The sequence below is a fragment of the Cuculus canorus genome, chromosome 3, assembly GCF_017976375.1.
Source record: "Cuculus canorus isolate bCucCan1 chromosome 3, bCucCan1.pri, whole genome shotgun sequence".
NCBI classification, from domain to species: Eukaryota; Metazoa; Chordata; class Aves; order Cuculiformes; family Cuculidae; genus Cuculus; species Cuculus canorus.
Window position 1 is genome coordinate 9272899 of NC_071403.1, and position 17564 is coordinate 9290462.

The window sequence follows — 17564 nt, forward strand, 5'->3', positions numbered from 1 at the left end:
TTTAGGATGAAACACTAAAACATTAAGCATCTTGCTTGGTCAGTCTTATGACTTTAAACTATATAAACCTAGTAGGAGAAATAGCATTACCTACGAAAAAAAGAGAAAAAAAGTGGCATTAAATAATTTTCAAATTATCTATGTAAACAGGTTGCGTAATATTTATATAAATAAATATGCACGCACATGCTCTGGAATTTGATGGAAAAGCTTGCTGTCAGCAGCTGCCACAGCAAATATTGCACCACACTGGATGAAATGCAGAACACCTATGAGTATGATGTACGTGAAAATTCTTCCATGGCAATTATTAGATTTTTAACTAAGTTAACACATTATGAAAATGGAGAATGGCGTTTCACTTAGAACATTTTTAATTGATTTCAAAGTCATGAATGGCTCTTGAAGGTTGGTAGGTTGTCCAGGAAGGATTTTAATGCTAATGAACTCTACGTTCCTTTTCCTTCCTTTCTGAAATTTGCTCAAAACCACAAAGCCGTGAAAATCTCAAATTAAACGTTTTTTTTTGTTTTCCAGTTGCTGAGTGTTCCTTGTTGTTTCATTTGCAGTTTTTGGTTGCTTGTTTGTTTTCAGACATGCTTTCGGGTGCATTGTGCCTGGGATTTTGAAGGGAATGAGCCTTTAACAGTGGATCTGGTGAGACTCCCTGCACTAGAGGTTCAATCCCCTCAAATTCCCAGCAGCAAGGCTTTAGTTTTGAGCTCGTTCATGTAGCCACGATCTCTCCCTCCAAGACTAGCTGTGATTCTGATATTTTAATAAATACATTTTTTATTTTAAATCAGTGTTTACTTCTTGATTATATGCTGCTGCTTGTTGTTCTGTGTTCGCATGTCCTCCCCACGGGCCCCGTCCTAGCTTTCTTTTTGAGACAGTTTTCTAATTGATTTTGTTGAAAGTTGTTTTGGAAAATAGCTGGATAAAAAATAATGAATATTTGTGTCCTTTAAAAACTCATAGTTTGTTATCAGATTTGGGGATACACCTTACTCATCTTTGCAGCCATTTCCAGACTGCAAAATCAACTGAGGTTGATAAGAGTTGTAGATTTTGATGCCAGAAGGGACCATAATGATAATAAATTCTGACTCCCTGCACAGCACAAGCCTGACACTGTTGCATCTTCAGAAAGAGCTGATACTAAGAATAAATCTGACCTTTAAACACTTGGGTGTTAGCCTTACGGTCAGCATTTCTGGGTAATTAATTCATAATTGCTTAGGAGATCAGATTTTTTTGTACAATCACTTTTCTCTAAATGATGGAATTTGCTTGAAGAAACCCATTTTGCAAGCCCAGACCAAGCCTGCCTGAGCTTTCCGCTTGCGTATCTCATCACTCAACATGACAGTCAGCCAAAAGAGAAGGTGCAGAGAATTTTAAATGCAGGACTGGAGGGCGAGGTGAGGCTTGGGCTGCTACGTGGATGCAGGGATTGCTTTCCGAGAAACTTTGGTATGCTCAAGTGTCCGTGTAGATACAAGTCCTTACTCTCTGAGGATTTGTTTGCTCGCCATGGTAAGGTGCAACAAAGAAATTCACAAGAAGCAAAGCCGTTTCACCTTCCCGGAGCATCATGTTAGCGTGACTAGACCGTTTCCAGTCACAAAATTAATTATCAGTGGGCTGACTCAGATGTCCCTGCACAGGGCAGTGGTGTGACATGTACATGTACACACCCTATCTATTTTCAGTTTCCCAGAGAAAAATAGATGTAATAGCATTATTCCCACATTTATGAAATTGTTTGTGCTTTACATATGAAAAGCTTTCCGTATGTGCTTAAGCGTTATTGTAAGTAATTTAAGATGAATTCAAAAAGGTGCTTATTTTTTCTGGTAATTTCTCTGAGTCTTTTATGACAGAGAAGTAGCAGACTTCAATAAGTTTTATTACTCTTAGTTATGCTGTGGAGGATTTGAAAGACCATAAATAACGTTAGTCTTTTAAAAATATGTTTCTATGCTAGTATCTTCTAGAACTAGCTAAAATGCTTTTGTGGAGAGATTCACATGATTCACATTCTTTTCTACTTCCATGCATTTGTGTTGATTCAAAGACCTTTTATATTGTTCAAAAAAAAAGAGTTGTTCTTTGTATCCCCCCCCCCTTTTTTTTCTGAATATAAAAGCCTTGTAATTAAAATTATTGATCTAGAACTTCAAAAACTTGTATACAGATTCCTCTATGGCACATACAGCTCATCTGTAAATGTGAATATTAGCTCAAAGTGGCATGTTAGGACATATACTTAATTTGAGATACTCCTGTACTAGGGATAGTGAATACAGCGCCAAGAGCTTAAGCAGAAATCCACCTTCTCAGGTGCCTCTAATGGTTTAAAACTTTATATTAGTGTGTTTGTTCTTGTCCTTGAGATTTTTTGTTTTCTCTAGAGTATTAAAGCACAAGTAATTCCTTCATATTCAAATATGAAGGAGTTGTTTGCTTCCCATGCCCATGTTCTACTGTTACTTTTTCCTCACAGTATTCCTCTATGCAGCTGTGAGAAACAAGAAAATATACTTGTTGTTGTTCATGCAAAATCCTGTTTCAGGCTAGAGAGGAGAAGGCTCTGGGGAGACCTTATAGCGGTCTTCCAGTACTTCAGGGGGGCTACAGGAAAGCTGAGGAGGGGCTCTTTATTAAGGAGTGAAGGATAGGATGAGGCGTAATGGTTTTAAGCTAAAAGAGGGGAGATTTAGATTAGATATTAAGAAGAAATTATTTACTGTGAGAGTAGTGAGGCACTGGAACAGGTTGTCCAGAGAAGCTGTGGATGCTCCGTCCCCAAGCGGTGTTTGAGACCGGGTTGGATGAGGCTGTGAGCAACCTGATGTAGTAGGAAGTATCTTCACCCATGACAGGGGGGTTGGGACTGGGTGGGATCTAAGGTCCCTTCCAACCCAAACTGTTCTATGCTTCTACAATTCTACGATTCTGTGATTCTATGATTCTGTGATTCTATGATTTTGGCTGCATGTCAGTGAATGCTCAGTCACCCATGTAAATGTCATTAAATCCTTGCCTGTTGCATATGTTACTCTTGTTTCATTGCCAAAATTGTTCCCATGTCAGTTAATATGATGTAAACTATTATTTTTTATGATTGATGAGAGGCTGACGTGTCTTTTAATCACCAGCTACTGGTCACAGTTGTCCAAATATTATAAACTCCCTGAAAAGTTCCTTCGTGACAGCTACACCTCATCTCTGTAGTGAGCGTGGACAGCAGTGACAGGTGACAGCAGATGCAGCATTACAAGGAAAGACTCTGAAGAACAGCAAAAGATGTGCACATTTTGAAATGAGCAAGAAAAAAGGATAAAAGCTGTCCTGTTATTACATCTGAAGCAAGTGTTGTTTTATCCATATTTTCGTCAATACAATGCTGGTTTGAAATTTGTTTATGTAAAGGAAAGAAGCAAGTATTTCTTTTCAGTCAGTGTGCCTGTATGTGTTTGCAATCTTCTATGTGCACATATGCACAGTGTTTTATATTAAGGATAGGGTTTAGGTATGCACACGTGGACAGGGTGCACAGCAGTTTGGGACAGAGCCTTATTGGCAGGAATTTGCAGCAAGCAGGTTACTCAAGAGAAGACCCTTCCTGGAATCAGAGAGGTGATTCGTGAGAAGAAATGTTTATTTGAAAGGCACTAGTTTGCATCAAGAAGCAGTTATTTTTTAAAGCATTCTTGGAATAAAATGTTTACTTCTCCTCCTCAGAGGTACTGCAAGTTCTTATCTCCATCCTTCTTTCGAGCAACTCAAGTCATGCAGTATATTAAGCTATTGGCATGCTTGGCACATACTTTGAAGAGGAAGTCTTGCAACAGAATGTGGCTTGATGTTAAGTCCATACGTGGCTTGGTCAGTGGTATTTCTGCCTTTTTTTTCCTTATGATTAGACAGGTTCTGTTTTCAATAGTGAAATAAGTGTGTTTTCCTCTCTACCCGTCGTGTTTGCTAGCATATATACCCCTCAGACATACATCTATTAATCATGGGATTGTTTTGTTATTGCAAGGGCCTCAGTGGCACAAACAGTCAGTGAATCTCTCAAAGAATGCTACTGAGGAGCTGCAGAAGGTGCCGCAGAGAATGATTTTCTTTTTCCTCCGTTCTTAAATTGAGATGCCTGCTGCGATGTTTTGGCAGAGACCCCGTTGCCGTAGCCGAAGCTTTGCTTTTCTTGCAGGTGTTCAGTGTGCTTCATGATTACATCTCTGATTATCATTACCCAGATGATGGGGGGGGTGAACTGGCATGCAGTGCTCATCAGGAGGAGTATTTTGGAGAAAGGGGAATGATTTCACACACACAAAGTTGAACAATGGTAGACTTGTGATAACATGTTTCTTTTCTACCCGTTAATAAAACCCTATTAAGTTGCCCTGTTGGTCACTGGCTCAACTGAGTATAGAGGGTTCATTTATTTGCACAGTAATAACTCATTTCTTTCAGTAGCTGTTCATGTTATTATTTCATGAATGAGGGATTCGCGTTATCCTTGTGAGGATGAGAAAAATGAAAGAGGCAGACCATGAGCATAGGAAGACAATGCCCGTCTTTGGCTGAGGTGGTGAAGTCTGGCTCAGAGAGTTCTGTCCTGCAGGCAGCCCTGGGTCTGTCATCCTGGGAGTGACCTAGCACCCTGAATCAGGAAAATACTGGGAACACACTGCATAAATATTAAAACATTTAAATGCTAAAAGTAAACTTCTGCATTTAAATGGAAAGACTAGTCGATATTGAGGATGGAGCATTATGGATATGTGGTCTGACTTTATTACAAAGACCATATAATCTTTCGTGTGATTTTGCAAAACTGAAGTATCAAATTGCAAATGATAAATTAATACCTCTCCTGTGCCCGTGTTGAGGACCTCTACGCAGATCAGTGAAAGCTGATGATAGCTGCATGTACAAAAAACTGAAATGCCACTGGGACCATTCTAGAGCCTTATGGCTTGCTGTCTGACAGAGATAGTTATTCAAAATTCGGCTTGCATCGAGACTAAAAGGTTATCTTACCAAAAACCTGACAAAAAGAAATAGGAAAGAAATGTTTCTTTTAATTTTTTAAACTTGTTTCTATTAATTTCCTTTCTTATCCATTGACTTGCTACTCCTTCAAATGCCTGTTTGTGGAAAATTCACGTTTGAACAAGAACTGTCAAGTTTCTCTTAGAAAGCCTTTAGTGTTTCAAAACTGAAATAATTTTGTAAGAATACAGTATAATGTTGCTCCTTAATTTATAATTCTTTCAGCTAGTAATAATTTAACTTGCAAGTCCTCACTTTCAAATGTTTTTAAGTGCTGTACTTGATCCAGGGATTAAATTTTTGCTTACTGCCTTGCTTAGTTCCCATTCAGTTTCCACTCCACTGGGAACTATGAGCATTGGAGAATTACTTATCAGCTTCTTTTCATTTTGCTTCATAGGAAGTTTGATCACAATTTTTAATTGCCTCCCTACTATTTCAGACACCTCGCTGTATATGGTAGTGTGCATAAAAATTTGAATTTATTTTCTTCTTGAAAAGGTGCACATAATTACTCATTAATTAGATTAATCTTTCCTTATCTTTAGGACATTCTGCTGATGCCTTCAGACTAGTATGCAATTATTTTTTTCCTTTTTCATCTAATCTGTAATAAGTAATTTAGCATGCCAGGGTAATGGATTTCACCTGAGGATCTCAGTGTGATTTGCAGACAATAATTAATTAATTAGTTTCACAACCTGTCTTTAAAATAGGTGAAAATGAAATGCAGCGTGCCAGCACACAGTCATTAGCAACATGTTGCACCATTAAGTGTAGCTTCTCTATAAGCAGGTGGTGTAATCCACATCTGTGTATCAGTGAAGGTTCCTGCCCAAGTAGCATCATGTTTTAAAAAAAAAATAAATAGTTAAAATCATCTGTTTGGGTTGCTTAACTGGTGTTCAGGTGTAATTACTTGACATCTGATCATACGTAGGCATACATTATGCCTGTAATACATATTGCAGAACACTGATCTGATGTCATTGCTGTTGCTTTTGTTAGCAGTGTAAATGTTATTACTGCAGGTATTTGTCCGGGCATGGTGATTTTATTTATAAAGGCATTTCACTATGTTGTGTAGCTCAACTGGAAAAATTTTTAAGATGATCCTGTGGGACATATGTAAAGTGAACAGAGAATTTGTCACGAGTTTAACCCTGAGGAAACTTCTCATTGTTCATCTTTTTCTGCTTATACAGGAGGATCTTTGGCTTTCCTTCATACTGACCCAGCACTGACCTGTGACCAGTAATTTTAAATAGTCTGGGGTTTGTGTTTTTTCTGTTTATCCTATCCATTCCACTGGTTGAATTGAGCTTCGTTAGTGGACTTAGGTACAGACTTACAGGGTGTGAAATTAGTGACAGTGAAGTAAATATACAATATATAATCTTTCGTAGGAAGCAAAAGCTGTGTTGTGAATATCATAACGATATGGTCATAAAATGCTCAATAAAAAGTGACGTGTTTTAAAGTTTGCATAAAATGCATAGGAATCAATTTTAAGCCCACATTCAGTATCTAAAATAAGGGGTTTTTTCCTAATCCCAAATTTAACTGAGTTAGAAGTTCTTGAAAGAGGGAGGGAGGAACAGAAAGAGAACAGAAAGGGGGAGAAGGAAAAGGAGGAGGGGGAAGAGAAGGAAGAGGGAAGGAAGGGGAGGGCAATGAGGGAAGAGATGAAGGAGGGTAACAGTAGGCCAAAATAATCTGTTTGTTATAGTGAGCTTGCTTGCACTTCTGTGACACCAATATGAAAATCTTTAATATCATCGAGTCCTACATGCTGCTAGAAATACTCACATGCAATCAAAATGTTTTCACAGGACAATTGATTTAAGTATCTGGCCATGAACCAGTCCTTACACATGTATAGCTTATGTGTTTGTTACTGATTCTTAATCACATATATAAAGCTGAATACAAAAGCTGTAATCTTGAAAAAGGATGAAATAAGCAATATTTGAAAAGGTGTTTTTTCTTACGTGCTTTTCGCTAAATATATGATTAGCTCTTACTTCTTTATTCATTGACTCTTGTGTTGGTCTTCCTTTCAGAAGTCAGGCTGAGCAACCAACTTGGTCATCAAGCTGGTTTTGAATATTGTGTATGAGCTGTATTTCTGTGATAGTGAAAGTTTAATTCAAAATGACCAAGAGCAGGAATTCCTTTGTTGCCTTAGAACTATTTAGATCTGCTAACGGCAGTTATTGTAAAAAATATTATTCTATTGAGATTGACTGTATTGTTCCTTCTTAACCTATAAGACAAGGAGATCGTCTTTCTTCTTTCTGAATACTAACAGGAGCCTCTGTTGAGGACTGCTTTTTCCACGTTGACCTTGAATTGCTGTACTGTGAACGAGGGGAGGTTTTTAGCCATGATCGGTTCTAGTCTCAGTTCGGGTTCTGTGGACATCTAACAGTGTCTTCTGCAAGGACTTCTAATTTTTTATTCCTCTGTTTCATCTACATTTCTGAGAGATTTTCACTAGCAGTGTTTGTAGGATTATGAAGTTGACCTTCTGAGGGGAAAAGTTTTGAGTGTCTATAGAGGACCAAACTCCAACAACTAATGATATAATTAGGGCTTGTTTCTCAGTATTAAGTGTAACCAGGTCATGTTTACTGGTCTGTAGGCTTCCACTAATTTGAAATTTGGCAATTAAACTTTTTTTAATTGGACACCAATATCCAAAATAGATTTGTTTTCTCTTGGATGCAATGTCTTTTACATTAGAAATGTCTTTTATGTTAGAAAATACTAGTCTTCTAATACAATTTGGTTATTTGTGGCAAGGTTCTCATGGTATAAGGCTTGTGGACTTACTGGTACGAGTCCTCTACACTGTATGTTTTTATTTTTTTGCATACTAAAGTGTTTGATAGGCGATCCTTGTGGACTCTGGTTAGCATACTGTGTATAGGCATTTGAAAGCCTGTCATTCTGAATCATGACCAATACGAATCACATGAGGTTTGTGTGTTGACTTGGATCCACAAAAATCCCCCTGCTCTTAGAAAATAAGTGTTTACTGCTTTTGAAACACTTAACTTCTATCTACTTCCATTGTCTTTCAGAGTCTAATATGGAAGCACTGTTTTCATCTCTGTATGAAGTCCCTGCCTATCTTTTTTGATTCCTTTGTTTTTTGCTTAATGTATCTATAGTACATATTAATTCCTGTAACAAAAAGGGATTCCAAGCAGTATTATACAATTGAAGAATATCGCTACGTGTGTTGGAATTTTTTTATCTGAATTACATATATACTAGCAGCAGCATTGAACGCTGTTTAGAATATTTAAAATATGGTGTTTATTTATACAATATAAATATTTGATCCTGAGTTCTTCACATTTAATTTCAGAAATGTATGCTTACTCTTAAGGTCTCAAAGATGACAAAGAGCACACAGCTCTTGCATAAGCAAGCTTACGAGCAAAATTATTCTTCCAAGTCTAGAAAAGTGGGTCTGAATCATCTCTTCTTCCTATAAATCTGCCTTTGACTAAGAGAATCTTTCATTGTTTCCAAGAGTCTAATTAACAAATGCCAGCAAAGTTGTCTGCTTTAAAGAAATGCTGCTTGTTTTTATAGTTTAAAGTCTACAGCCTCTATGTGTTCGTTCATATTGCGGTTTTCTGTTCATTGTGTAGCATTTTTAACTTTGTAAACTCACAGGAAGTGGAGTTCTGTATTAACAATATGTTTATATAGGATTCTTGAGGAAACTGAGAGGAGTATAGTGGGAAGGCAGACTGACTCAGAACTTTGTTCCATTCCTGATCTGAGAAACGCCAGTAAAATGTACTCATAAAGGTGGCAAAACCCCAAAATCTTTCCAAGAATGTTATCAAAATTACCCAGGCTCTTTGATAAGCAGAAAATTATTGTAAGATTTCTTGAAGGAAATCGTAGAAGAGCTCTGAGAGTTGTTGGCGTCCAGTCTAGTTTACCTTGACATGAAGAATATTTGTAAGCAGGAGCAATTTCAACAGACAATTTCAGTACATTTTTAAAAAACTTTTTGTCACTTTGCATTTTTTTCCCTCCTAGAGTTTATGATGTCTTTTTTCCCATGTTCCTAGTTTTGTGTGGCGAGGCATGGCAGCCGTTCATAATTTCAAGTATTGAGAAAGTTCTTACACCGTATTGCAGTCAAGTGATACTTCCCTGGCCAGGTAGGAGCTAGCCAGGAGCATCTATTGCCTTTGCTACTCCTACGGTTATTTGGTAGAAGCCTCAAAACTGAGGTCTTTGAGGTTGTCATACGCAGTTTCAATAATGCTCAGCAGATCAAAAAGTAAAATCTAGTAAGAATTTAGTTCTAATTTCTGTTGGTGCTTGTAAAAAAAAAAATCAAGGCTTATCACGTGGTTGCACATTATTTGGTTTTGGGCTGTCACTAAGTAAAACCCATATGAATAAATTAGTACTTCTACTTAGAAACAAATTTAAAATAAGAAGTATAACACTGTATTATAAATTCAAGTAGCCTGAGCATTCCCTAAATAGTAAGGGATCTGTTGAGAACCCACATATTAAAGCTGTTAATACTCTTTTAAATAAGAAATTATTTTTGAAGCAGCAAGTCTTTGAAATTCATCATAGAGAAAGCTGGAGGCTAGAGAAGTACCTTTTATTTTTACCATGAATTTCCATTCTGGTTTAGCTGAGTTTTAGGCTGTCAGAAAATCCTGGCATTTCCCTTCTGTTTGCTTTCCTCAAGACAAGCTTGGCAGCTCCCCAAAATAACAATGGAATAAGAACATTCTGAAGAGCTAAGTACAAATATTAAAATCTTGCTACCCAACCAGCTGCAGCCCACATGGCACTGAGAATAGAGCAACGACTTCAATAGCTACAGAAGAAAGGCAGAGCAAGCTTCCAAACACATTCCCTCCATAGCGCCAAGTATTTTCTGTGCTGCCTTATGGGCTTCTCCGTGGGATCTCTCTGCCTGCTTCAGTTTGCAGTGACAGAACACAGACAGCTTGTTCAATGCCAAAAGCAGTTTCGTTATTGATGGGAGCATTGCAAGCAGAAAGGAAGGTGTTAAAACTGAACATTGTGAATGCCTCTTGCTTTTAATTGTGCAATACGGCTCTTTGCAGACTGGGTAAATCTTTCCTTGTCTATGGTGTACCAGTCACAGCAGTTGTTTCTTTGCAGATCTTTTCTTCCAAGTTTTAGGTTTATAAAAGCTTCTTGGAAAGTCTCCATAAAGAATGCCGAGAATATCCTCTTCCCTCCTCTCATCTCTGTGGCTTGCTGGAGCTCGATTCTGCACGTACGGAAGTAAAGCTTCAGAGGAATTATCGCCTCTGCTGCCGGCTGCAGCGAGGTGGTGTCTCCTGTAATTCAGTCAGCTCAGGCTGAGTTCTTACTAATCCTTCAGCCAGAATAACAACTACCAAACCCATAGATACAGATCACATTTATAGAATTAATATAGCTCACTCCCATACGTTTTGCAAGATACTCACTTGTAAAATCCCAGTTGGGAATTTGGAGAGGTAGCAGTGAAGGTGTCATTTTAAGATGGTACATGTGTGACTTACTTGCTCAGCCTGCACCAATTACCTGAAAGGTAATGTGAAAGACTACTGTGCATCCACTTTTCAGAGAAAACAATCTTCTCTGCACTTCAGAGAACTTTTCTTTTCTGTTGTTTTTTCATTTGTAGAAGAGCTAGTCCTGATCTTCTGATCTGTTTTTTAGAGACATGGTAATCTGTGCAAAAGTTGCCAAATTGAGCAAAAGGCAGAATTGTCAGGTAGTTGTTAAAAGATAGTACATCGTAAAAAAGACTGATCTCTCCATGTATTTCAAAGTTAAATCTTGTCTCCTGTTTTTACTGCCAAAATCAGAACATTTTTTCCCTGTTACTGACAGCTGGAAAGTTCCCCTACCACCCACTTTCCTTACACGTTTCTTGGATAGAACAGATGAAGCTTCACCACGTGGGTTACACAGCTAAACACGGTTAAGCTCTCTGCGTAGTACTTTATGTGGTTGCTTGCATTCATGATTTTTTGAGAAGTGTTTACATTGTTTTTTCATATTGTTTTGCAGGAGATTTCTAGAATTATAGTTTAAGTTTTCTCACCATTGACTCTCTTCTTACGAACTTTCTTTGATGTGGAGCATGTCTTAACATCCTGCTACAGAGAGATGTTGAGGCTATTGAAGACTTCTAATGCACGTGTTGTAGTTAATTTTTATGCCATTTAAACTTAGTTTTCACTTTAAAATGCTTATGTTGTGTACGTGGTATTTTCTAAGATAAACCGAGGCTTGGTGCTCAGAACTGAGAACGTGTTCGGTAATCTCAGAACTGACGGTGGAAATGTTTTGGAGCAGGAAGAGGAGAGGATAGTGAGAGTTAGGAGAGCTGGTTCTGGGGTAGTGTAGATGCCTGTTATAATGAAGTGCCAGACTTTACTCTGTAGTTAATTAAATTGCTTTTAAAGAATGCAATAATGAAAGAACATTTCAAAGTACACTGTATGGTCTCTGAATGCAGAGCCAAGTTAAAGAAATTAAATATGATCTCAGGAAGCCAATTTTGGTGATAATACGCTACAAGTAGTGGCATTAACTTCATGGGAGTTGTGTAAGTGTAAATTATCTGAGTGTTTCTTCCATTACATTGCTACAGAAATTGTAGCAAGATGGATCATACTTAGGTGTTTGATTACTATTTGTATTACTGTACCTAGGCTCTGTTTACCGAGGAGGGCTTCCCCCATTATACTGCTCTTTGGCACCTTATTTCAACTCTTCTGATCTGCTGTGTTTGCTAGGTGAGACCTCAGCAGTACAGCCAGCCCAAAGGAGACCTGACATATTCAGATGTCATTCGCAATGGTTTCAAAGTCTGTTTTGCAAGGGAAGGATGTGTTCTGCAAAGCATTTCAGGGCAGTGTTCAATTTTAAAATTTAATATGAAATTAATGAACTGTCATCTTAGAAGCACTCTGCATTTAGCAACAGTGCCAGAAAGTAAGGATATTAGATGATTTATTAGGACGCTGTGATATGCATCACAGCAAGCAGAAACCAGACCTAGAACCTCAGCCATAAACAACAGTGTAATATAATAAAAAAAATAAACTACATGTATTATATAGCTTACTAGGGGGAAGACTGTCTGCACTCATGACAGAATTTGTCTGTTTCTTTAATGGTGCCTGAAATCCACCCAGTCAGTTTGCTGCCTGCCTCCTGTTGCTAACAGCAAGATATGCATATCTTCTTACTGCGTTGTTGCAAGTGTCGTGGCCTGCCTGCTCTCTGAGAAAGGATGGATTCAGATAGCACTGAACCTGTGCTGTAAAGAGATGCTCTCCGAAACAGAGATCTGTGAAAAGGAATTTGGCTGGAGTACTAGGGAAAAGGTCAACAGAAGTAAGAGTTAACATTTCTATCCAATTCTTCGGTCCTGGGATGTGGAAGTGTTCAAGGAAGAGTGGTGGTGTTCATAAGCACTGCACAACAAAATGCTTTTTTGCCATAACATGCCAAAAGTAAGCCTTACAGAAGTTACGAGAAATCAATATTCTTGAAGCGTAGGTAGGTCTTTAACATTGTTCCCTACTAGGTTATCGATCTAATGGTAGTTTTTAGTGAAGTCTGACCTAAGGAAGCGGTTGCATTAGCAGATTCTTCTTTTTTACCGCTTATAGCAAAGGAGGTGTTAAATGCCACACTCTGCAAGATATCCCTTAAAGAATTTTAATGAGTGCTTGTGAGAGGAGTGTAAATCCTGGGATAATGAAACTGTAATTAGTACACAAAACAAACTTACAGAACAGCAGCAGTAAAAGCCTTTCATTACTTCTATAACTTAGTTTCAATACATACCCATTAGAAGGGTTGATTTCTATGTCAAGAAAACTGAGCTATGAAGATTAAAATCCATTGATTTTTCTTACCAAAAATTCTTACCAGAAAAAGGGAGAAGTAAAGCAGGAAAACTCCTTTTCTTCTCAATATTCTTTATTTATATTGTTTATTTTCTTTAAGCCTCGCAGCAAAGTTTATAGTTACTACCAAACGTGGCAAAATTTGCCTGGATTTTGACACTGATAGGAGTGGAGATCTCTGAATCACTGAATTGCAGACTTGGTCAGTTGGTTGAAAACCTTCAGGAATGGAACTGGACAGCCTCTCTGGGCATCCTGCTCTACTACTGGACTGTCCTTGTGGGAATAAGAGGTTTTCCCTGTATCCAGCCAGAAGTGGTCTTGTTTCAGTTGTCTCTTGTCCTGCCGCCACTGTGAAGAACCTGGCTTTACCTCCTTGAGACCTTCCCTGTGAGACACTGGGAACTGCTGTAAGATTCCCTGAAGCCACCTTTGCTCTGAAGTGAACAAACCAGCTCCTTCATGGACTCTTCATGGGGCAAGTGATCCAGCCCAGAACATCTTGGTGGCCCTCCCCTTGGACGTGCTGAGAAGATGTTTAGTGATAGATGTAATTGTTCAAATTTGACACTGTTCTTTCCTCCAGCAATTGAGCTTAATTATATTTGTGTTGCCAGAAGTAAATGGGCAGGCTAATGAGGGCATACTGCAAGAGTCATCTTTGGTGCCCAGGGAATGCAGAAATGAGTGTCCATTTGGTTGTCAGATCAGGATTACGGCTTTGCATATATGTCCTTAAGTGTGGGGAAGTTTTTTCAGCCAGCACAAGCTTTAGGTTTCAAAGTGTAATCCCTGTTCCGACTCTGGAAGTGAAGCCTACATTTTCTCGCAAAACTACTTTGGTGCTTTACAGATTTACTTCTAAATTAATAAGCTAAGTTGTTTAAGAACAATTCTACTAGTGAAAACATATTCATTTCCAAGTTACGCTATATCTGCATAGTAATGCACATGGATCCCTCTCATGACAGCAATTTACTGGCCTGCTTGCTTATGCTTTATTTCTCTTCTTCCCTCTTCATAAAGATAGATTTTTCCATTCTAGTCAGTGCTGGGTTTTATTTTTTCATTATTTATTCTTGTTTTTTCTTTTCTGTATGTTTCTGGTATATCACCCTTTGTAACTACAGATGCTGCAAACAATTTAGCATCTTAGATATCTGCCATAGAAAATGTTAGAATGATTTTTGAAGGCTGTACTGTTGATTTTGAATATTTCATGTATTCATATCAATGTATGCCAATGAATCCATTCAGGATTTCTGTCTTACATTTGAATAGATACTTAGATGTGATGAGCACCTACTTCTGAATGATCTGGAGAAAAGGAAAGGTTAAGAAGAAATTGGGGAGTTCAGAGGGAGGGGGACACGGGTAATGAAACAGAACTATTTGAGAACAGACTTTGTTCTTTGGTATTCTACCTAATGCATTTGATCTGTCTTGGCAGATTTCTGCTCAGACATAAGTGAAACAAGACAGATGAATAAATTGAGGTGCCGTGTTCAATTTATGTTGTGTATCTCAGAAACAAGACCGAGCAGAAGGTGCAGTCTCAAAGTGATGAGGTCTTTAGAGTCAAGATAAACTTTTGTGGTTTTCAGTCTTTTCTTTCGAATTTAGATGAAGAAATAATTTGTACTGTTAAAAATCACATTTGTTTTTTATTTTCAGAAAGTTGGTGAAATGAATGAGGTTGTGCATGAACGTGTTACCTAAACTATTTGAAAGAACTGAATTATTTCATGCTATTCAGTTCCTTTCTGACTGGTGAATTTGTAAAGGATCTTTTTATTGCCAGGTGATGTGTTATTTTAAGGCCAAGTCCTTTTGTTTTCACTGCTTCTGGAGCTGTCATTTTACCTTTCTTAATGACTTTGTTATTTTACTTTTATCTTTTATTGTATGTCAGCTCTCATTAATACTTCTAGTGTTTTAAGTACACGTCTGGCATAAGTGAATCTTATAGTTCTAAGCAGGTAGGATTCAAAAAGACAATTCAGACTACTGATGCTTTCCTTGATTTGAGTTTGTGCCTGAGACAATTATTTGGAAATGTCATTAAAACTCTAGTGAATAAGAATACTATCTTTAAAAGTTACACAAATACCTGTTATCCCCATGTTATTTCCTGCAGTGCTTCAATACTAGTTCTTCCCAAATTGCTAATGATGTGTCAGTAATATATCATCTCCAAAATACCATTAGCAGGACATTGTTTTTCCCAGTCAGAAATATTTGCATTATTCTCATAGGATGAAGGGCATCAGTGGCAGGTGCTCAGCACTCTCTAATCTTGAACCAAACTCTCACCAGCTGTGGAAGTTTCATTGCAGAGTGCTGAGTCGGTATGGATCCTGAAGTCCACAGCTCCTCCATTTCTTTAATATATGTTTATTGATTCATTCAGACTCTTGAGCTATTAGCTTTAGATAAGATGATAAGAAATGAAGCACCTTGTACAAAAACACTATCTGAATTTTCCTTTATGCACACTGCAGTTATATTATGATGGCTTAATATTTTCCTGCTGTATTAGTATTGCTGTTCCTTCTTCTCTGCCACTGGCTTTCGTTTTCCTCCACATAACCAAGCACTGTGCACAACTCTTTGCCAGACTTTTTCCACTTGTGACAAATGTCACACAACCAATCACCTGACCTCTCAAAAAAAAGATCCAGTGAGCTTGAAAAGCCTTCCAGGTTAAGTGGTGCCACATGCAAAATATTAGAACTTTTTAATGTGCAGAAAATAATTAATGTGTTAGTTGCACAATGCAAGCTTCAGGAAAGAGATTTATATATATGAAGGTTTATACAATATAATATTTTGTGTCTTTCCTGTTTTATTCAGGTCATTGCCATCGTTATGGATATGTTTACAGATGTGGATATCTTCAGAGAAATTGTGGAGGCATCTACTAGAGGGATCGCAGTGTATCTTCTGCTTGATGAGTCAAACTTCGGTCACTTTCTGAAAATGACGGAGAAGCAAGGCTGTCAAGTTCAGAGGCTCAGGGTAAGGCTTCCTGTGCCCTTGTGCATGAACATTCACTACTCATTCCTCCACAACACACTGAAAAAAAGGACTATTATTTAAAAAATGATTTTTCAGATTAGTTAAGAAGTATAAATAGGTAAGCTCTCAGCACAACCTTCTCTGCAAATCTTATTCTCTTTAGAATCCTTTTTATCTTGCTTATAGAATCATAAAACAGTCTGTGTTGGAAGGGACCTTAAAGATCCAAACCTCTGCCATGGGCAGGGGCACCTTCCACTAGATCATGTTGTTGAAAGCTCCATTCAGTCTGGCCTTGAACACTTCCAGGGATGGGTCATCCACAACTTCCCTGGCAGCTTGTTCCAGCGCCTCATCACCCTCACAGTAAAAAATTTCTTCCTAATATCTAATCTAAGTCTACCCTCTTACGTGTCAAAACAAAAGTATTTGAGAGAATGATATAATTTTTCTCATTTTTTATACAATGCTACTCTTTTATTACATATTTAGGAATACTACAGATTCAAAAATCTTAGCTTCCTTTTCTTAAACTAGTCTGCAGTCATAAATCTTATGTAAATTGCTTAGAAAAATAAATGGCATACTTAGTTTTATTATCTTTTTCTTTTAAGTGTTTATGTGTTAAAATACTTCCAGTGGCCCAGGATTCTATTTGATTAGTATTTTCCTGAAAATCCATATTTTCATTTCTGTCTGCTTCACGTTTTAGATCTTATTACTTTTCTAAATGAAAAATATAGTTTTGTAGTCTAAGAAGGACAACAAAAAGACTAACTAATTTTTCACAAGATGTCCTAGTATTAAATACCGTAGTATTTAAGGGGGATTAGAATGCAAACCATAATCTAATGTAAATGCTTTGTAAATACTTCTAGATTTGCTGTACTGTATTTAGCACTGAAGGAATTCCAGAGACAGTGGCAGAGTTTCTTTGCGAAGCTCTCATCACTGTCTTTGCTGAACTTCCATATAGTTCTCTTCTATTTCTAATTCTTTGCTTCTGTAACTAGTTAGGCTGTTTTCACACCAGGCAAGCTTTTCTTAGCAGCATCAGTTTTAAGAATCCAGTCCAAAAAAACAGATAGAGATGTGGTGTATTTGTGAGGCTAAAGAAGGCTTTTTCTTAAAATACAGGTTTGCTCCAAAATTCTATACCAATTTTTGCTTTGGAGTGTCAGCTAAAGTCCTTAAAAGTATTCTTGCATCACTTGTCATGCTTGTTTCTTGTGTACAAGTGTATGAGATTGCTCTCTGGTGGCCTAATGCACAGAGCTGTGGGAGCTTTTGGAAGAGCTTTTGGAAGAAGCATCGAGAATATGTTGTGGGTCTGCATTTGGCAATAGTTCGATAGTCTAAAGCGTGAGATACCACCATTTCCACCATTTGCCGATTAATTGGGTTAATGATGCCATAGATGTTGCCAGAAACGGTGACACTTTATAGCACTAGTTTCATTCTCCCAAATAAAAGAAATTAGGAGCATGCATTTCAAGTGATATCTCAAAAAGTGCATTAACACACATTTTCAAATTAATT

The 17564-nt window shown here is 37.7% G+C and overlaps 1 protein-coding gene across 1 annotated transcript in view; it reads left to right on the forward strand.

The window, feature by feature from the left end:
- The window catches only part of FAM83B (family with sequence similarity 83 member B), a 54158-nt gene that overhangs the window by 19218 nt on the left and 17376 nt on the right, over positions 1 to 17564 (forward strand). Inside the window, exon 3 of the mRNA XM_054063727.1 lies at positions 15861 to 16025. Coding sequence (XP_053919702.1) covers positions 15861 to 16025 — 165 coding nt within the window. The remainder of the gene's footprint in view (positions 1 to 15860; positions 16026 to 17564) is intronic.